The sequence below is a fragment of the Carettochelys insculpta genome, chromosome 2 (assembly GCF_033958435.1).
Source record: "Carettochelys insculpta isolate YL-2023 chromosome 2, ASM3395843v1, whole genome shotgun sequence".
Taxonomy (NCBI): Eukaryota; Metazoa; Chordata; order Testudines; family Carettochelyidae; genus Carettochelys; species Carettochelys insculpta.
The window spans coordinates 25,703,567-25,725,743 of record NC_134138.1 but is presented as its reverse complement, the minus strand read 5'-3'; the positions used below and the strand labels follow the sequence as shown (position 1 = coordinate 25,725,743).

General features: G+C 42.0%; 1 protein-coding gene and 1 long non-coding RNA gene across 4 annotated transcripts in view; one reads left to right on the top strand and one right to left on the bottom strand.

Moving 5' to 3' along the window:
* The window catches only part of ANXA13 (annexin A13), a 31,478-nt gene extending 10,207 nt beyond the window's left edge, over positions 1 to 21,271 (bottom strand). The window contains exons 1-5 of the mRNA XM_074986635.1: positions 21,214 to 21,271; positions 20,521 to 20,669; positions 8,345 to 8,420; positions 1,784 to 1,878; positions 531 to 701 (exon numbers count right to left, since the gene is read on the bottom strand). Of these exons, the coding sequence (XP_074842736.1) occupies positions 531 to 701; positions 1,784 to 1,878; positions 8,345 to 8,420; positions 20,521 to 20,669; positions 21,214 to 21,271 (549 nt within the window). The remainder of the gene's footprint in view (positions 1 to 530; positions 702 to 1,783; positions 1,879 to 8,344; positions 8,421 to 20,520; positions 20,670 to 21,213) is intronic.
* The window catches only part of LOC142009134 (uncharacterized), an 85,446-nt gene that overhangs the window by 52,296 nt on the left and 10,973 nt on the right, over positions 1 to 22,177 (top strand). The window lies entirely within an intron of this gene.

The following is a 22,177-nucleotide window of genomic DNA, read 5'->3' as shown; positions in this document are numbered from 1 at the left end:
CCCCTTCCTGGTGTGACATTTCATGTGTGGTGTGTAAGGCCATGCTGACAGAGGCAGAGTGGTGCATTCTGCTCAGCTGATATTGGACCCAATCAGAGGACTGCTCAGTCATTTCCTTTAAAAAACTTCCTGACCCTTGTCTGAGGGGGTGACAGTTTTTTGTCTGCAGCTTCTAAGAGAAGACATACTCCATTCAGGTGATCAGGACTGATATAGCTTCCTCTAATATGATATATGGAGATACACATCTCACGAAACTGGAAGAGACCTTCAGAAGTCATTGAGTCTAGTCCCTTGCCCTCTTGGCAGGACCAAGCACCATCCCCCCAACTCCTGTTTTTTCTTTTTTAAAATTATTTGCCACAGATCCCTAAATGGCCCCCCTCAAGGATTGAGCTCACAATGCTGGGTTTGGCAAGACAGTGCCCAAACCACTCAGATAGCCCTCCTCTAGAAGGCTGTGTTGACATATGCACATTAGTCAAAAAAGTCCAGCATAGACAATATATAATAGCTAAACACCCACAGACCTTATTGACTCTGGTGCAGAGAATCTCAATCAGCACCGATTCATCCGTTCCTGCACCCTTCATTGCTTTCCGAAGCTGTTGGGCATCATATTCACATGGACGATCCAACAGAGCCAAGGCTGTCTTTTCAAAATTCCCACTCAGTTCTCCTTTCAGTACATCCTCCAAATCCTAAGAAAGGAACCCCAAAATTCATTCGTAACACAGAAATACCCTGGAGAAGAACTGAGATGTAATGTTTATTATTTCTGGTGATTATTTGTATATGTAGTTGTTAACATTTCCTGTGCTGAAGAAAATCTTTCAAAAATTCAGATCAGAAAAGAGGAAAAATAACTTTAAATCTCAAGGGTCTGGTTCTTCTTTCACTTACACCAATGTACGTCAGGAGTCCCTTTGCTGATGTCCCTAAACTTATCTCATTGTAAACCACCAGGCATCACTGTGCCTTGAGAAAGTGAGTTGGGACTATTATAAATTGTCTGAAGAGGCTCATCCTATATAGGCAAGTGCCAAGTATTATTACTGTGTATGCTTGGTAAGGGTGATTAGATCCAGAAGTTGTGTCCTTTGACTGGAAATAAACCAGACATTCCCAACATCAGTACTATTGTAACTGCTATATCTCAAATAGGTTGTTTCACACCCTTTGGGTCAATTCCCTTACATATGCTGCTTCGAATACTCCCTGTGGAACAAATCCCACAGTCTTTATTCAATCTTTGTTCTTATTGCACCTACTATTGACTTTGCCCTGTTGAAGGGTCACCACCACCCTTCCTGACAGAGAGGTAGCTGTGTTAGTCTGTATCTTCACAAAACAAACAAGCAGTCATGCAGCAGTTTAAAGACTAACAAAATAATTTATTAGGTGATGAGCTTTCATTGGACAGCTTTCTGAAGAAGTGGGTCTGCCCCACGAAAGCTGATCACCTAATAAATCATTGTGATAGTCTTTAAAGCGCTACATGACCACCATTACTGACATTGATTAGTGATTGATTGCATAGTTAGTTAGCACTAATCAATTACAAATTAAGTTTAAGGTTTAAGTTCTACTGATTTCCATCTATCAAGCTATCTTTTAGAATGATTATTATAATCGGTGTTTTAATTCACTTAATAATTCTTTCATGAGAAACTAACTTCCTAGTCCCATGCTTTTTATAAACCACCACACTCATTGCAGGAAACATAGGAGTACATTTCTAATGCTCATGCTGTTTGAAATAAAAGGGCCATTTTTTTAATACCTTGCCATACATTGTCTTGTATTTCTGTTTTACTTGTTGCCTCTGGTCTGATGATCGATTTGATAGGATTTCAATAATTGCCGATTCATCTGTTCCTAAAAAAACGTACACAAGGAAACGGTTCAGAAACTGCCCACAAATTTCATTTCTTCTGGGAGAGGAAAAAATGATCAAGCACGTTCCCTTCTAATTAGTAGAAAGTTAGTTTCAGAACATCTGTTGGTGTCAATATTCACTTTCCTAGTATGTACCATTTTAAAAACAGAGAGAAAGCCGTGCTAGTCTATATACTATGAAAACAAAAAAGCCGTCCAGTAGCACTTTAAAGACTAACAAAATAATTTATTAGGTGATGAGCTTTCGTGGGACAGACCTACTTCTTCAGACCATAGCCATACCAGAAGAGACTCAATATTTAAGGCACAGAGAACCAAAAATAGTAATCAAGGTTGACAGATCAGAAAAATATTACCAAGGTGAGCAAATCAGAGAGTAGAGGGGCAGGAGGTTGCGGGGAGTCAAGAATTAGATTAAGCCAAGTATGCAAAAGAGCCTCTATAATATTGGACAGACTTCAAACTCTCTTAGACAAAGAATTAATGGGCACAAAACAGACATAAAAACACTCCTGATCCACAAACCGGTCAACCAGCATTTTAATGGAGTGGGCCATTCTGTTAATGACCTGAAGGTTTGCATCTTACTGAAGAGGAATTTTCACAACAGATTGGAAACAGAGTCTGCTGAACTCTCTTTTATATTAAAATTCGACGCATTAACACATGGTTTGAACCAGGATGGGAATTTTTTAGGTCATTATAGGCACTGTTTTGCATACTTGGCGTAATCTAATTTTTGACTCCCCCGCCACCTTCTGCCCCTCTACTCTCTGATATGCTCACCTTGATAATATTTTTCTGATTTGTCAACCTTGATTACTATTTTTGGTTCTCTGTGCCTTAAATATTGAGTCTGTTCTGGTATGGCTATGATCTGAAGAAGTGGGTCTGTCCCACAAAACTTCTTCACCTAATAAATTATTTTGTTCGTCTTTAAAGTGCTACTGGACTGTTTTTTTGTTTTCATTTTAAAAACTTGACTTTTAATTTGCAACCAGTGCTCAGAACATAAAGTGCGCTCAAACCAGTGCCATTTCAAGCTAAGGTATCATTAGGGAACCAAATCACAGGTTTCAAGGAATAAGCTCATCAGAGACAAGAAAGAATAACTAGCCCAGTGTATTATTTGTTGGGTTCAGAAGTTGGCCTCCTTTTCAGATACTGATTACCTCTAGCAGCAGAATAGTGTGCCAGTATTCTGATCCAGTATGGCACAACCCATGAGAAGTTAATATATTAATTCTTGTCCTCTTAGGCTGTGTCTACATGTGCCCCAAACTTCGAAATGGCCATGCAAATGGCCATTTCGAAGTTTACTAATGAAGCACTGAAATGCATATTCAGCGCTTCATTAGCATGCGGGCGGCAGCCGCGCTTCGAAATTGACGCTCCTTGCCGCCACGCGGCGCGTCCAGACGGGGCTCCTTTTCGAAAGGACCCCGCCTACTTCGAAGTCCCCTTATTCCCATGAGCTCATGGGAATAAGGGGACTTCGAAGTAGGCAGCATCCTTTCGAAAAGGAGTCCCGTCTGGACGCGCCGCGTGGCGGCAAGGAGCGTCAATTTCGAAGCGCGGCTGCCGCCCGCATGCTAATGAAGCACTGAATATGCATTTCAGCGCTTCATTAGTAAACTTCGAAATGGCCATTTGAATGGCCATTTCGAAGTTTGGGGCACGTGTAGACACAGCCTTAGTTACTTTGACCTTTGATCCAGAAATGGCTATGACACATCAGAGTACAGTCTAGACCCGTCACACTTGCCCTACATCCTTACAATACCATGCTTAAGAAGCTTCCACCTAGGCTGCTCACAAATAACTTTGCAACATGCAAGACACACTATGGGTATATATAACTGCAGCCTGCCAACAATACCTGGACTACAGACTGTCTCATGCCAGTCTTGGTTATACTGCAGCGTGACTCTAATACACTTCTAGCCCCAGATTTCACCATTGTCCCCTGCCAAGAAGTATGTCCGTTATTACCCATCCTAGCCCTCTCCTGGCCAGTGCAAATATTTTAAGTTCATTATTCTTTAAGGGAATAATATGCAGGTTTATTAGTTCAAATAGTTATTCAGACACTTCAGTTTAAACACTCTAGGTTAGCTGAAACAGTTAAACAAGTTTATTGACTACAAAGAAAGAGATTTTAAGTGAGTTCAGGTAATGATGCTTAAAAGTCAGAAATGGTTACAAGAGAGAAAGGATATAAAGCTTACTAATGCCATAACGCTATATTGTTTCAAGCAAAGTTTCTCACCACAAACTTTTAGCACTGTAGGTTACAACCTGTGCTCCACAGTCCCATGGCAACTTCCTTTGTCTCTTTAGGTACAGTGAATATGATGTGCAGGGAGAGTGGGGAATCCATAGGCGCTTTTGTCCCTCCTATAACTTCACTTCTGCTTTTGGAAATCATTTCCAGCTTGACATAGGGGATAGAGTTCATATGGGAGGATGTTTGCTGTTGGTTTTTTTCCTCACCTGCTTGAGTTCTCTTTGTTTCCCTCCCTGCTTGATGACTGTTTGCTGCTTAAATGCAAAGTAAGGCAAGCACACTTGCCTTTGTTAAGGACAGACCTTTTTGCCACGTTCTGTTTGGGCAGGGCTGTGGGGGTTGGAACACGTGTTCGTAATCTATCATAGACGGCAATCTTATAACTTCGCACCCAGCATTGCCACACGGTTTATCAGGACAATACTGACCAGCAAATTATGAGTATTTAAATCAATGGGTTCCAATCTTCGCCATGGCACACCTTGATACATTTAATTATTTTGAAGCCAACCACCATGTTGTCTCCAAAGGAACTTGCCTTCTTATTGCTTTGATTTAAGCTGTTTACTACTGTCACCATTCAGATTTGGCAGGAGCTATGTGCTGGCAGGGGTGTGTCTCAGGGTGCAAGAAGGGGCTAGTTAGACCCTGTGTTCTGTGAGGGGAGTAACTCAGTACAGGCAGGGGCTGTGTCTGAGGAGTTGCTTCTGCTGCAGGGCCAGCAATTCGCTCAGCCCCTAGTTGGCACTGTGTGTATGGGTGCACTGGACCACGCCATCCTACGCCATCCTGTGGCCACTGCACCCAGTGCTTTGGGGGCACTGAAGACTCTGCACCTCAGTCTGAAAGTGGGGGTGGCTGATACCCAGCCCATGTGGGAAACTATCTGGACACACAGAGTGCCTAGTTGTCAACACTTCACCCCCCACTCCCCCAGAACACTTATTCCTCTAGTCAGTCAGAGCCCCTTTGGTCTGGTGAGGCAGGACTAAGGGAGGGAGCAAGACCATATGGAAGGCAGAAATATGCCACCCCATGTTTTACCTCTGCAATGTGTCCGATTTGGGGGAGGGGTGGAGGCAATGCATGGGGTATAGTTCATCGTCATGGCCGATGTCAGATGTCAGGCCAGTGACAGCCTAGCGTAGCACAACATGGATTCTGTATGCGTGAATTGGGCCATAGTGTAATGTCTGTGGTGAGGACCCCTGGCTTCAATTATTAGTGTGCAGTGTCAGGGATGGAGACAAGGCGAGGCAAATGCAGCTCACAGTGATGATAATGGTGAAGCTTTTCACTCCAAACAGGAATGGGGGTAGAGAGTTACAATGTGTGGGGCAAGGAAAGGGCAATCAGCTCAATGTGTTGGTGGGCAAGACAAACAGCTGTGGGTCAGTGCCTGAGGGCTTGTTTCTCATTTACACTAGGCCCCTTTACCCTGCCACAGTGGCACAAAAAGGCCTAAGTGTCAATGAGAATCCAGCTACCACATGTAATCATGGTGCAGCCCATCTGTCAGAAAGAGTTGACGTTATCATGCATCTAAAAGGATCATCTTGGGCTGCCTGATGACAAGAATGATCTTAAAGATTTAACTCCACCATTCTGAATGTTAGAGGTATCTGGAGAAGTATGATGCAAACTCTTTGGCTGTGTCTAGCAAGTTCTTTCAAAAGATTTTTCAAAAGGAGGGGTGTCTTTTGAAATATCCCATGGAGCGTCTCCACACAAAAAGTGTTCTTTCGAAAGTAAATTGAAAGAATATGGTGCACCTCTCAAAGCTGCTCTTCCTTTCCCATTTCAAGAAGAGCTCTCCTTTCTAAAGCTTCTTTCGAAAGAAAATGTGTGTAGAAGCTCCGCAGGCCCTTTTTTTCCCAAAAGCACAGTTCTCAGGGGCCTGATTTTTTGGTCCTTGGCCCATTCTTTCAAAAGAGCAGGAGCTGTGTGGGTGCTCTCTTTTGAAAGAGCAGATTGCTTTTGTGAATGTGGATGCTCTCTTTCAAAAGTTCTTTCAGAAGAGATCTTCTGGAAAAGCTTCTTTTGAAAGATCTCTGTAGTGTAGACATAGCCCTTGTGTGCTATGATGTGGTTGAAAATTTCTGGCTATGTGGCCTACATATTTAATGGGCATCTGTATGCTAACCATTAAGTAGAACACCAAAATTTCTCACACCAAGTATCTGAGAGAGCAAAATTGCCAAGTCTAATCACTCAAACATAAATGTCTCTGTTGCCTCAGTTATGTACACCAGAGAGACAATGGACACATTCCAAAGGATCTCCTGTATGAAGCATTTGTGGATGTTCTAAGGCCACTTGTTTGGCTTTGGGTCAAGTACAAAGACAATTGCAAGAGTGTTGTGATGACTTTCAACATAGAAACTGGAAGGTGGGAAGAAGCAGCTAGCAACAGGCCACACTGGAGGGCTGTGGTGCACCAGGGAGTCAAAGAGGCAGAAGAAATATAGTTGAGAGAGAGAAAAAAATGAAAAATAAAGTGCAGCATGTTTCATGAGCTAGCAGCCCACTGGCTTCATTATGTCCCTGTGCCTTACGCCTGCACTATTTGTGATGAGGACAGTCACTTGAGAATTGGACTTTCTAGCCCCTCACTGATACTGCAGCAAGACAGTCAATAATTGAACTGCTTTGATGCTTACGTTATCTTTCAAGATGGACATTTGCCACACATCATGTTAATTCGTTGTGTGGTGGATAATTTCCAGCCAGGTGACCTACATGTGTAATGCATATCCTAAGGGGCATGTATGCATGAAATAGACAGACATAGCCAAGATGCCCTTAGGACGGTAAAAGGATTCTTTGTCAGATCATACACATCTGATTATATGTCAAGTGCACTGTGACCACAGCCTGGCATGCTGAGCGATACTTTCACAGCAGCCTGGACATGCGGGTGTGTGTGTTTTAATAGGGTGCTTTCCTGTGAAGCTGTGCTGGCAGGGGGGTTTGGCCAGGCAAGAGCTGCTTCCAGATACACAGGTGTCCTCTGTAGTCTACCCTTAAGGCCCACCCTGACCAATGAGACTTCACTATTTTGGCTACTATTATACAGTTTGATGGGTCAATTGCAGTGAACAAATGACATGTTCATTCTACTCCCCTGGGGTGAAGTCATGAATTTAACATGCTAGGAGTAATGGGCAGAGCTCAGGCTCAGTTCTGTGATGGTCCAAGGACTCTGAGCTCCTATAGAATTCAGTGGAAATCAGGGATGTTCAGCACCTTTGTAGATGATGCTCCAGCTCTTCCAGGACTGGGTCGTTTCTGTAATGAGGTTAGGGCACTTTAACATTGATTGATTAGCCAGTGATTTTACAGTAAACCCTCAAGTTGCATGGGGGTTGTGTTCTTGCAACCCCTGCATAAGTCAAATTTTCGTGCAAGTTGTCGGGGGAGAGGGAACCAGACAGATGCCTGGTTCCCAACTCCCTTGGGCTTGCTGGAGCTGGGAAACTGACCAACTCCTGAGGGCTGGCCAGTTTCCTGGCTCCCAGAGTGGTGGGGAGCAGGGAATCGGGGGCAGCCTGGTTCCCATCACCCCACCACTTGCAGGATCTGGGAAACTGATCAGCTCATGACTGGTCAGTTTCCTGGTTCTTCTGTTTGGTTCCCAGCTCCCTTCTGCTTGCGGAACCCTGCTGGGCTGGTCATTTTCTTAGCAGCTTCTTCCCACCTTCCTCCAGTGGCCCAGCTGTCAGGCTGACAACCTAGTGGTTGTGGGAAGGCAGGGGGAAGGGGCCACAGAGCAGCTTCAAGTTGTGCTTAATTTGCATTTAGTGAGTTACGTGCAACTTTAAGCCGTGTATTTCGAGAGTTTACTGTATTAGATTCACAAGCAACTTGGTGTGTAGTCACGATTCATATGTAGCTAATGAAAATTATTTCCCACCAAGCTAATATAATATATCATGTTGTGATTGTATCTATAGCTATAAATCTACATAAAGAGAGTAACTGTGCTTGGAGTAAGCAAGTGGAGTTTGATTGATAGAAAACAGTAAGATTAATTCAAAACTGATCAAGCAGTTGTTTTGCCACAAATGTGTGCATGGATGTATAACTCCTATAATGCAGAACTGTCCTGTTGGTGCCAACACAGCTAAACAACAAGTTAAAAAACAATAGCATTCTTACCCATTCCTTTGCAAGCTTTTTGCAGTTTCTTGGCATCCCGTTCTGCATCAAAATCATGATGGCGCCGAATAGTTGGCTAGAAAAACAGAGGCAACAGTAAGTGTAAAATATGTCTACAGTGAACCGTCTGTACTTTGGGGCTAGGTTATCATCTGATCTTCGTTCACAAGCGCCCATGTCCTTACTTTGTTTTTTGCTCATTTTTTACTCAGGAAAAACTCTTATGGGCTGACTTAGGTGTGTTGATCTGTAAGTCAATTATGCAAACCTTATTGACACTGCTAAGAATTTATTCAAACAAATACATCCATTCAAGCCAATGGAAATAAGTGATCAGAAGCATGAGAGAGGAAACTGTGTGAACTAGTCCTGAGTGAGTACTTTAGCATTTGCCCATCTATAAAGTGGAAAATAAATTTAGCCTTTCAAATATGATTTATAGAAAGCTGATCGCTGACTGAAATAAAAACACGGGTGCTTGATCTTGTAACTGTTACTCATACAGTCTTTTGCATGCAAGTAATGCAATTGATTTCAATGGGCCTACTAACATGAGTTAAGAGCACTTGAATGTGGATCTTCGAGCTGTTAGCTTGCTCCTTATGATGATTAAAATGTAGCAGCTGATTAATATCTCCCAATGGCAGCATCATTGCCCAGAGACAATATGTGAAATTTGCAAAAGCACCTAAGTGATCTAGAAGTCCCAGGGAAACTCAGCGCAGTTTAAACTCCTGAGTGGTTAACTCACATTTGAAAATGTGACATCAGTCCTAAGTCACATATGTGGTTTTTAAAAATTTGAACTGTTGCATCTGTAAAGGGGTTTAAGTCACTGTCATGCTCTGGTCCAAGCATTGGGATCTTCTGCATTAAAGTGAAAGGGCAGCAACTTTGTCCCACAATCCCTTTGGATGCTTTGGCACTCTCGTAACTGCAAGAGGCATGTTTAATTGTTATTCTTTTCCAAAACTGTCATGCTTAAATATTCTTAGTTCTGGTGAGAAGCCTGGCAGTCCAGGATAATGAATTATTATGTCCAAAACCAGGTGTGCCATGGAAGAATACATCTCCCTGCACTGCCTACCTGGTCCACCTCAATGCTTTACTAAAGACATCAACACCGGCCATTCATTCCTTGGTGCTGCTAATGAGATCACCCAAAATAATTTCAATTAGTGCTAATGGTGACTTAGACATGCTTCTATTTGCTGAAGTTATCTTCGTTGTCAGCTCCCTTTATGAAAACAGGAATTTATTACGTGCTATAACAAGGTAATGTTTTCATCTCTCAGGCTGCATTTACACTAGCACTCCCCTTTCAAAAGGGGGATGCTAATGAGACACTTTGGGATATGCTAATGAGGCAATGCAATGAATATGCAGTGCCTCATTAGCGTAATGGTGGCCGCGGCACTTTCAAAGTGTCGCTTTCGATTGCACGTGGCTTGTCTACATGGGGTCCTTTTTGAAAGGACCCTGCACACTTCAAAATCCCCTTATGCCTATAACCAAATAGGAATAAGGGGATTTTGAAGTGTGCCAGGTCCTCCTGAAAAGGACCCTGTGTAGATGAGCCGCATGAGATTGAAAGTGGCACTTTCAAGGTGCTGCATATTCATTGCAGTGCCTCATTAGCATATACTAAAGTGTCTCTTCGAAAGACGCATGCTGGTGTAGACATAGCCTCAGTCTTCTTTCCATAGATAATAGATCTAAATCACAAGATAATAACACTTCTGACACCCAGGCCATTATTCTAGATCAGTGGTTCTTAACCTGGGGCTGCGTGATGCCTTTTCTGGGGGTGCACAGCATGCCACACTTTTTAGAAGGTAAATCATCGAAAACACAAATTAAGCACAGGCATGTAAGTACAACTACTTTGTTTCATCAAACCTACATATATGTTAACATTATACTTTTTTAACGATTTCATATGTGTTTAAAAGTGCATAGGCTCCCCCATCTCCATTTTTGATTTTTGATAAGGGGTGTGAAAACATATTTTGAGAACCAAGGGGGTGCAGGCTGCAGTAAAGATTTAGAACCACTGTTCTAGATAATGATTTTTAAAGTTACATGTTATACAGTATGAACAAATAGTTACTCAAGTCCAGTGTCTAGAGTTAACTTTACTAAACCTTTGAATGACTGTAAAAATAGATCCATATGTACATTAATATTTTCAGTTGCGTGCTTCATTTAAGTTCTACCGATATACGATTCTAAAAAAATATGAAAAAAACCCACACAGTTACTGTATTTGAACCGATGGTGTCGTATCCAAGTATTTCTGCAGTGAAAGTACATGATTGTTATTGCTTTGATAGAATTACATCCCACAGGCATAAATATTTGAATATGTGCTTGAGAAGACAAATTAAATGGGTGTTCAGTTTCTCCATTCCTTACAAACTGATGTAAAGCATTTATGTTCTCTCCCTCCAGTTGATGACTGGAGTAATTCTGAGACTAGAATTCACCTTTGTTCTTTGTAACATCAGGTTGCAGAGAAGCAACCTAACTAGACTAAGTAATGAGCATAGGCTAATGGAACAATGGGATCTTACAACACAATGAAAGTCTGTTCTGAGTATTGCTCTCCATGATGCAAAAGCTGCATGTGCAATGGGTCTATCCATCAAAGCCATAATATATGCACAGTGTCTATGCAAGAAGAGTTTTATAACTTGTTCCTGTTGTCTTTAGCAAGTAACGGATTCAATGTCACCATGACTTACTCAGAATTCTATAGGGTCCTTAGATGGTCTTATGACTGAATGCTTTCTGTTGTTTGTCGTACAGTGTTTATTCATTACTGTACTCTGTTCTGTATACCATAAGCTGTCTTGTGTTAATTACTTTCAGAAAGCATTTTGAGATTCAGATTACATGAGATATGCTATTAGATAAATACATTGTATGGGTAAGATAGCTAGGGTGTCTTGAGCCTTTTAATAGGTTTTTGTAAAAAGATCTCTGATAATTTCCACCAGCATTGCTTCATTCTGGACGCCTCTTTTTAAAATGATCAAATGGACTATTAATACTCTATTTCCATAGTTAAATATTAAACTGTCCCAGAGCTACACACTTGTGTAAATAAAGTGGAGATAGACCAGATGTCTGCAGTGCACTCTTGAACTCCTCAAATTAAAATACAAGCCCTCTCTTTCAAACAGACTTAGTATTTATATTTCTAGGGACTTTTTATATGCTTATCTGTCAAGTCTCTATGGCCTGAATTCTGAAGTCCGTGCTCAGTCCTGACTCAGATAAAATTCCCATTAATGTGAGAGGTGGCCAGATATTACAGTAATGGATGTGATGTAAGAGCATGAATAAACAATACTGAGAAATGGCCTCATGATTTGGCCCAGCTCCATGATATCAATCTTCTTAATCAACAAAGTTTATTATAATATTTATATGGTCTGTAATGTAAAATTTGTGTTAGTGTCTACCTAATATTAAGTAAGGAGTTATTGCACTCACATTATTTCTTTAATTCAGACAGATCAGAATTTGCAAGCAAAACATCCTATGCTTCCAACTTCATTATGATGCCTAGAAGGAAGCAGATTGTAGTATACTGATAATAAAGGAGAGTGGAATAAACAGTGGTGATGTTAAACCAGTGGTGGGCAATCTATGGGCCACATGCAGCTCATCGGGGTACCCTGCTGGCAGGCTGTGAGACAAAATTGCTTACCTTACATCTGCAAGTATGGCCATCCATTGCTCCCATTGCCTGCAGTTCACTGTTCCTGGCCAACAGGAGCTGTGGGAAGTGGCGTCTAGCAAGTCCCTGTTGCCTGCACACTCCCAGCAACTCCCATTGGCTACGAAGAGCAACCGTGGCCAATTGGAACTGCAGGCTGCAGTACCTGAAGATGCAAGTAAACAACAGGTGGCCCACCAGCAGCTTACCCTGATGAATCATGTGTGGGCTGAGAGTTATAAAACAGATTGCCCACCACTGCATTAAATTATCAAAATTAGTACATTTAGAATTAACATCTATTGACCAATGAGACTGTTCGTATCTTTCAAAGCCGTTGTTTCTGGCTTTGTTCCACTGTTCATAGTTGCAAAGGATTTCTTTGCAAGTGTAAGGAGGAGAAATTTCTTTTAAAAGGCAAAGAAAGCTTTGATTCTGGGGCAGAGCCCTCAGGTAGAAGTATAAACTAAGTAACAACTGTTTTAATTTAGTCCCTGACCTTGCTATCTCAAAGTAAATGTTTTAGATTATTAGATCTTTGGGGCAAGGAATACTTTTTCAAGGCTTTGTGTATTACCTTTATGTATCGTCATCATCATCACCATCAGTAACCATGGGCTCAGCGCCCATTGGTGTCTGATGCCTCCCTCACTATTTCCTTCCATCTTTCCCTGTCCATTGCAGAGTGGCTTAGTTTCTGTAGACTAGCTCTGCACCAAACTACTATATCATCTACCCTTTCTCTGTGGGTCTGCCTCTCCTATTTGAACCGTCCATTATGCCGAACACCAGGGTCTTGATTTTTCACTCATCGTTCATTCTGCAAATGTGCCCAAATAGCTGTAACTTCCATTGTATAACCTTCTGCAGTAGGTTCTCTTTCGGCTGTATCTTCCTACATAATTCTTCGTTGGTGACCTTCTGCATCCATCCTACGCTCAGCATCTTTCCATAACATATCCTCTTGAATGCCAGTATTCTTCTCTTCGAGTCTTTCGTTATCACCCATGTCTCACATCCGTACAACATGCTGCTGAATACACACATTTTCAAGACACTCAGCTTCATTCCTAAGCTAATTGCTTTGCTTTTCCACATCTTATCCATTGCCTTCAAACTTGCTCTTCCTTTCGCTCGTCTAGTCGCTATGTCCTTCTTACAGTCTGGATCATATCTTATGTTGCTTCCCAGATATGTGAACTTCTCTATGTTCTCTAGTTCAATCCCATCTACACTGATCTTCCTTCTTATTTCCTTATCTCCAAATACCATTGTTTAAGTGATCGCCAACAATAACAATTGTTAATAAAACATGACTCATTAACACATGTTATGTGTGTTGGATATTATATATATATTTGTCAGATGGTAATTAAGGATGAGTTAATTTATCTGCTCATATGGTTTGTAATGCTCCCATACAATTTTGTTTCCAGTGTAGCATCCACTTCAGCCTATGATATCTAGTTGGAATGTGAGGGCTCCGATTAGCCACTGCCTGGCATCTTACAAAGTGAGAAAAAAGAGGGTGCAAGCTAAGGCTGCCAAAGTTAGGTCTACTTTACAGACTTCTGTTAGGGTGGGAGGAGGTGTGATCTGACTGCTGTAGCTATGGTGGTAGAAGTCTAGCGCAGACACAGTTACGTTGGCAAAGGTGCATCTTCACTGGAATAGCTCGTTCCACGTGACTGATATTTTAGGAGAGCATTGTAGACAAGATAAACTGTCCAGGGAGAATGGCTGTGTTATACACTCACTTTAAACAGGTGTGACAACACAAGACACGTTGCAGTGAGGAAAGGGGCCTCAAGCCCATAAGTTGCAAGGACTCTGGTTAGCACAGATAATAAAATGCTAACAAGAGGCAATAAAATAACGTAAAAGGTAGTAAAAGAAGAGGCCCCAGTAAAGATACTATTCATTTGCTTATTCTTCCCAAGTAAGGATGTATTTGCCTTGGCAACATGCCATATCTGGGATAACAGCGGCTACATGCCCCTTTTCAAAATAAATATGTTTAGAAATACGATTATTCTAAATAGTCCTTGTCTACTATTATTCTGCTATAGCAGCGTTTCTCAACCTTTTTAATAAGGTACTCCCTTTTCAAAAAAAAATGCCCCCAGACTTCTCTTGTATACCATTGGTTGAGAAACCTGGTTTTAGGGTAATCTGAGATTTTGAAACAAGTGCCATTCAATCTTTCAAGATTATGGTACCCTTTTCAGGAGTCAGATTTGTTTTGCATAACACCAGGTTACACCTCACTTAAAAATTAATTACAAACACATTCAACAACATCACAGAAGACTACTACTGAAAACTTGCTGACTTTCTAACATCTTATTATTAAACAGATGAAATGGAACAGAAATATTGTACCTACATTTCAGTGTAAGGCATATGAAGCAGTAGAAATAAATAATTGCTTGAATGAACTTTTAGATTTTACTGACTATACACAATCAGGGGCTCATATTCCTGTACCTCCACTAATGTTATATATGCCGTCATGTGCCATCAGTGCCCCTCTGCTATGTATGTTGGATAGACAAGACAATCACTTTACCAAAGAATGAATGGACACAAATCAGATATCAGGAATCTGCATACACATAAACCTGTCAATGACCATTTCAATGGCCACAGCATTAAAGACCTGAAAATCTGCATCCTAAAACAAAGAGACTTTAACATCAGATTACAAAATGAGACGTCTGAACTGAAGTTCATTCTCAAGTTTGACACTTTGGGCTTAGGTCTCAATAGCAATAGCAATTACCTTATACATTACAAGGACAGTTTTCCCATCTTTGATATTCGTAGTCATCTCAGGCAAGTCACTTAACTTAATAGACACCTGCAGTAAGTAATTTTCTTTCCCATGCTCCCCACCCTTTGCCCCTGCTCCTTCTGTCCTATGTAGCTGATTTGTCAGTTTTCATTTAGTTTTTTTTCTTTTTATCTTTCTGTAAAATTCTCACTGTGACAATTTACTTTCATCAGAATTTCCAGATCTGAAGAAGTGGGTCTGTCCTACGAAAGCCCATCACCTAATAAATTATTTTGTTAGTCTTTAAAAAGCTACATGACTGTTTGTGTGTTTTGTTAGGGTACGGACTAACACGGTTATCTCTCTCTGACTTTACTAGTGGCTTTTATGTATTCTGTTGTAAAACTAGGCATATTTCTAGATGGGCTGATGTGCCCGCTGAAAGACCTTGGTGTACCCCCATGGGGACATGTACACCTGGTTGAGAACCACCATGGTAGGGATTGCTGAGCTGGGCTTTATCATTTTGATGTGATGCAGCAACTGGGACTGAGTTTTTTAAAATTATTTCTTTGTTGGAAAAAGATAAATTGCCAAACCATGTGTCTCTGATACTCAGAAGGTGCTTAGCATCCTACTGCTGCAGGGTGTGACCACGTGAAGAGAATAAAATGGCTCTGAAGTCATGTCTCCCTGGTTCTTTGTGTCTTGGCCTCAGCTAACTTGCAGGAGAGGGGACCCCTTGCACATACACTGCTGGTAGGAGACATTCCATCAGAAAATAATTGGGCTTAGTAGATTCCTGCCCTGACACATCCCATCCCTGCCCCAAAATGAAGTGCAGCTCTGGAAGTGGAAGGCACAGAGCTCTGCAGCCTCTGGCCCAGTGTGTCCAGAATCCTGTGTCAATTGTGCAGCTCACTCCTGTTCGTGAACGTTCACTCCCGTCACAACAAGAAGTCCTGTGGCACCTTGTAGACTAACAGATATTTTGGAGCATAAGCTTCGTGGGCAAAGACCTGCTTTGTCAGATGCATGAGTGGGCAGTTTCAGTACATGTATCTGATGAAGCAGGTCTTTGCCCATGAAAACTTATGCTCCAAAATATCTGTTAGTCTATAAGGTGCCACAGGACTTCTTGCTGGTTTTGAGGATACAGACTAACATGGCTACCTCTCTGATACTACACTCCTGTCAGTAGTCCTGATGAAGAGTAACTGCTCCCCAACAAAAGTGAAGCTTGTATATCTAGCCTGAAATGATTGTTATCAAAGTAAAACCTTCCCATGGCTAGAATTCAACAAGCCATAAACCACTTTCAGGGCTTCTATAATCGTGTGTCCAAGCTTTGTTCTCATTTACTGTTCTAAAGGGCAACTTCATGTGGTTTCATATTTACTTCCGTGTACCTGAGGACAGAACACAATCAATGGACTTGTGAAATGATGCCATTGTTTCATAGTTCATTGAACTCAAGGGGGTGGTTGCCCATTGCCCGGCATATTTTTGTAATCATTTTCAGCAGGGAAAGAGAGAGCGTAATGGTTGTAAAATGCCAACATTCTGATTTGTCATGGCTTTGCTTCCACTCTTCATTTATATTGTAAATGTCAATCCAAGGCAAAGGCAATTGAGAATCTGTCCTACACGACTGCCATAAAACTGATAACATAGGTAGCTAGATTTTATATTTAATTGTCATCTGTCATTTCATCTTTCAACAGACTTTAGGCAAGTCATTAGCTAATATATCTTGGCGTCTAATAAATTATTTCCAGTTCTTGAAGAGTTTATAATTCATGTCTATAAACTATGACCCATAGGGTGCAGACTAGCATTAGTAGTTAATTTGTAGCTCAAATGACTAAAATAATACAGGTTGTACCTCCCTTGTCGGGCACCCTGGGGACATGAATGGTCCCAAAGGAGTGGATTTGCTGGACGAGGGGAGGTCAGGCCTCCTGGCTGCCCTGTGAGGGGCTGTGAGTCTGCTGGCTGTGGTTCCCTCCTGGTCACTGCAGGCTCCCTGGCCCCTGGCTGCCTGAGGGAGGGCTCCATTTCTGCCAGGCTCCTTGCTGCACGGCTGCCAGGCTCCCCAGGCACTAGCTGGGTTCCCTGTGGTTGTAGGGTTGCTGGTGGTGTGCATGCTGGTGGTATGTCTCCCTGCTGTTGGGCTGACAGGCTCCCTCAGCCCTGGTCAGGGTCCCCATGGCTGTAGGGTGGCTGGCGGGGTCTGTGCCCCAGCCTGCTCCCCTCCTTGCACTGCCAGATTCCCTAGCCCTGGCTAGGCTCCCCACTGCTGTGGGGCTGCTGGCAGGGGCCCATAGTCCAGATGCTCCCTGACTTGGTTGGGCTCCTCACATTGGGGCTCCCTGTAAAGAGGCTCCCTGATTCGGCTCCCCAGGGCTGTCCTTAGGGCACCCTAGAGGCAGCTGCCAGTGCAGCTGCCTGCCACCAGCAGGGGTCCGCAAGCAGTTGGAGCTCTCTCATGCAGGTGCTCTCTGGTCCAGCAACATCTGTTGTCCTACTGGACAAGGAATGTTGCTGGATGAGAGAGTGCTGGCTGAGTATCTGCCCGTATTTAAATAGAACGAGCCCCATGCCTTTATCAAGCCAGTTTACAGGCTTCATAAAAACATAAATGAATAAATATATTTCCTGTGAGGAAGAAATTTAATGGCAAGCAGACACAATATGAATTTGTGAATGATGGTCAGAATATGTCCCCCTGCCCTCGTCCTGTATCAATTCTATTGACACAGAATTCTATTGCTCTTGGTTCTCATTGCACTCTGATCTCTTCTGACAACAAAAACTACTGAACAATTTGCAGAGTGGATGAAAGCCTGAACCGGAGTCCTGCCTTCAGCCCTGAGCAGAGGGTATGGGTGAACTTCAGCCCCAGGAGGGGTTGGGAGCAGTGCGTAGTCTTCAGTTTCAACATCAGTTCCTAGCAAGTCTAACACCACCCTTGGCTTGTGGCACAACCCACTTTGGAGTACTCAGTCAGAGTCTGAGAACTACTGGCTGCTGCACTAAAACTTTAATCTTTTAATCACTGTAGTACATTAACTAATTAATCCTTGGAGCACCTGTAAGTGACAAATCATCATCTCAGTTTTATGGATGGGGAATCTGAGACAGAGGTTAAGTGAACCGCCAGGCCAACAACTAAGGCTTAGTGTATACTAGACCTGACAGTCAACTGCAGATAAACAATTCTAGCTATGGCAACTGCATAGCTAGAATCAACATATCTACAGCTGACCTTAAGGTCTATTCTCACTGAGGGAGGTTGATGGAGCATTTCTCCCATCAACCTCCCCTACTCCTTGCAAGAGAAGGAGTACAGGGGGTCGACTGCCAACCACAGAGAGATCAATTTCACATGTCTTTACCAGAAGTGAAAAATTGACCTCTGGAAGATCAACCCTGAATGGGTTGATCTCACAGTTAAGTATAGACATACCCTCAGTCAGATACAAAGGTGGAATTGGAATTCAAGAGTTTGTGCTCTAAATCCTGTGCATCGCACATGACATGACAGTCTCCTTCAGTAGGGTAGCCCTCCTAAAATGTTGTACTGCATCATATACTCTTGAGATAACAGATAAGTATTCCTAACCCCATGGAAATTACACATTTGCCCAGAAGGTAGTATTAAAGAAGTCTTCACAATGCCTATAAACTGAAGTGAGCAAAGTCTAAAGATACGTTTTTGACACAACTCTGGGCTTTTAAAACATTCACTTAAAACAACATGGGGTGAATCATTGCTCAATTTATGGCATTTTTATGATTATTGCTAGATTAGATAATCATTTCCTGCATTGTTGTAATTTGTTGGGACCATAAGATTTTGTTGACCGTGTGAGATCATATCAAAACTATCAAATCAACAGATTACAGGCATGTTTCCCAGTGAAACAATGGTAGGCATTTTCTTCATACTGTTCGAAATGATCCAGGAGATTACAAATATTATTGAGTATTGGGAAATAGTCACAGCATGGATTGTGTCTGATCTGGTTATGACATGGCTAAAATTTGTTGTGTGGATGGGACATAACCATATTCTCATAACTTGACTATGCCTTGGACTTTGAAGTAAGCAAATTCAAAGTTATTTTTGTAGTGTAGACATGGCCTTTATGAGCAAAGGCATAGATTGACCAGTTTGAGTGTTATAGCAGACAAAGTTTAAGTGTTTTCACTACTATACCAAGAATTCTTCAAAAATTTATATCTGTTGTTAGCTCACCTTAGACCTGTGTCTTGAGATAGTGCTGTTAAAGTTTGAGTCTTGTCTATACAAACATGTGGTTGGTACTTGGATGATTTTAAACTACCTGTCCTGCCAGACTCTCCCTCTCCTTCATGTTGTTTAGAGTCCTCTGGGATTGAGGAAGCCTAATAGCAATTACAGTCAGAAATGAGACCTCATAGGACTCCCTACGATTCTCAAAAAATAGGTCAAATTAAAAATGAATCACTGACCCTTCCCCAAGTTATTCAAAGGCACAAAAAATCATTGAGAACAACAAAATAAACATGTTCCAGAGTGTCTTGGCTAAGGGATTTTTGAGAGATGACATTCAGAAAAATCATCTTTAACCCAATTTTACAAAAGTGAAAATGTCTTAGTTTTTCAAATGGTCAGAACGCTTTTTCTGATTATCCTGAAACCTTCTCCAAAGCCCTTCTATTGGCAGCAGAACATACATGCAGAATTTAGACTGATTGATTCCATTTGATAAATCCTGTGTTGTGGGAGCTACATCAGTCTTGGAATATTACAGAGATAAGGTGGCAGAGGTAATATCTTTTGTGCCAAAGATGATTTCTCACCCACCATGTCCATCTGATTCCATTTGGGGCAATTAAGAGAGAAATCAAATGGATAGATAACACTGAGGATACAAGATTGCGAAAGAAGGAAACAGTTATAGACTTTGAACCTTCTAAAACATGAGATGGTTCAGATCCAGGGTTTTGTGTCAATTGTAGAAGCACGAACCAGATCCTGTCCAGAGAATGAAGCTGAACTGAAGTCTCAGGATCTGGAATCTGAAATTTTGGTTCAGGCCGATTTATAGACCAAAGTAGCTTAATGAACGAAAGGTAATGTCTAGAGCTGGCCAGAAAATTTTCACTGAAACATATTTTTTAATAAAAATGCCCTTTTTGTCAAAAATGATGTAGTTTGAAAAAATTGCATTCTCCTTTCCTGAAATTAAGCACTTTGATAATGCCCCATATCAATATATTTGGAATGGAATGCTTTGACTTTTCTTTTAAAAGCAACTTTCCAACATGAAATTAATTTTTTACATTTAAAAGAAGTGTAAGAAGTTAAAGCTTGAAGCTGGGCATAAATGTTTTGCTTTATGAAGAGCATTCCATTGTATGGAGCTGTTTTGATTGACCCCCCAAATTAATATTTTTAGAATTTCATTTTGTGGAAAATTTCAATCTTTTTTGGGTCGGTTTTGTTTTACAATGGGAAAACTATTTGAAACCATGGAAATTTAGGTTCTCGCCCAGCTCTACTTGTCTCAGCCTTAATCGAAGAGAGAGAATAATGCATAAAGCAGAGTCCAGAGTAGTCAGTCTGAGGCCAGTGCAGCACATGCTGTAGTAAAGTGTGCCCTTTTGCACCCTTCATAAAAAAATGCTTACTGGCTCATCTGCTGAAAAACTGACCGTCCCTACTGTTGAATCCCGCACTTTTTCTGTAAGGCTGTACGACTTGCTCTGGGGAGTTAAAAAACACAACACAAAGCATGAATGAAAAATATGGTGAGATGTAGAAACAGGTGAAGAACAAACTATTGGCTTAAAACTTTTTATTTAGGGCTACAGATTTTACAGGTGCTCCAGAAGAGGTTCTCAGAATCAGGTCGAGCATGTTTCCAAGACAGTTTCAGTCTCCTGGAGCCAAATCCCAAAGGAAGCTGAACACCTGCAGAGGTGCTGGAACAATTTATGCAGTGGGATGCATGGACACCTGTATATAATGAAAACCACTTTAAGCCCGGGGGTGCTGTAGCACCCTCAGCACCCCTAGTTCTAGCACCTCTGAGCACTGCATTTCCCATTGGTGTAAATGGGCCAAGTCATGAGGTTCTTAAACAACATGGGCCTTCTATTGTTCCTACTGAGAGTTTTCCATTTACTTCAAGCAAAGCAGGATCAATCTTTTAGGCTCACCTTACTCAGGAAAAAAAAAGTAATCTGCCCTTTCACGGTTGTGCAGGAGTGTGTGTATAGTGAAGAGACTGGGTGTGTACAGGAAGCCTCCCTGCCCTCACCTTGTGCGGCCTGTGCAAAGAGTGGTTGACGTAGCAACCCCTGTGAACAAGGTCTGCTTACTTCTTGATTCCCCAGGGAACAAATGGCCCAGAAAGGAATGTGGAGATGGAGGGACCATTTCCCCAAGATGTTTACACAACCTTTTGGAATGAGACTGACATACCAAAGCAAGAATCGGCAGTTCCTAATGGCATTGATTCATCAGCTCTCTGAACGCTGTGCACTGGCTCCCACAGAGGGCATTGGGCAAACAGCACAGTCTAGGCCAGGGATGGGCAATCAGGAATTGTGAGTGGGCTGCATGAGTGGCCCTCTTTTACCACAGTAGGCCGCAGCAGCCCAAAGCCCACTGGGGTTCCACCTGCAGCCCCCTATGTGCCCCTCTTCCCTCTTGTGCCTCTTGCACAGTGGGGCACCGGAGCCCCACACTTACCTGCTCCTCCTACTCCCTCCCTCCCAGAGCTGGAATGCTGTGAACAGCTGAGTCATGGTGTTCTGTATAGGGGAGGGAGGAGAAGGAGTGGAGATGGGCACAGATCAGGAGATTAGTGCTACTCTGAAAGTGCTGGGAGGGAAGGGGAAGCTTAGGAATTGCAGGGGTCCTATGCTGGGCGCATCAGAGACATGTAGGGAAGGGGCCAGTGGGGTGTCTGCAGGCCACAGGCTGCCCATCACTGGTCTAGGCCAATGGGTGTTTGGCTGAGAAAATAACAAGTTAAAGACCCCAGCATATGGCCTTATGAAAGCTGCAAATGCTCAGCATGTGCCAGAATATGGCTCTAAATTTTGAACTGCAGTAATGTTATTTAAAATAGTGTAATTAAGTATTACACCTCTTTAAAGAGAATCTACTGCAGCTGTATTAGTTACAAGGATGCTTTTTATTAGAGTTTAACTTAACTCTGTAAGAAAACGCAGCAGCAGAAATAAATGTTGTGGTAATTTGTTAATTTCAAAAATATAAATACAAAGCAGAATATGTTTTATTACAATACACGCTGCTTAATTAACAGATGTATTGAGC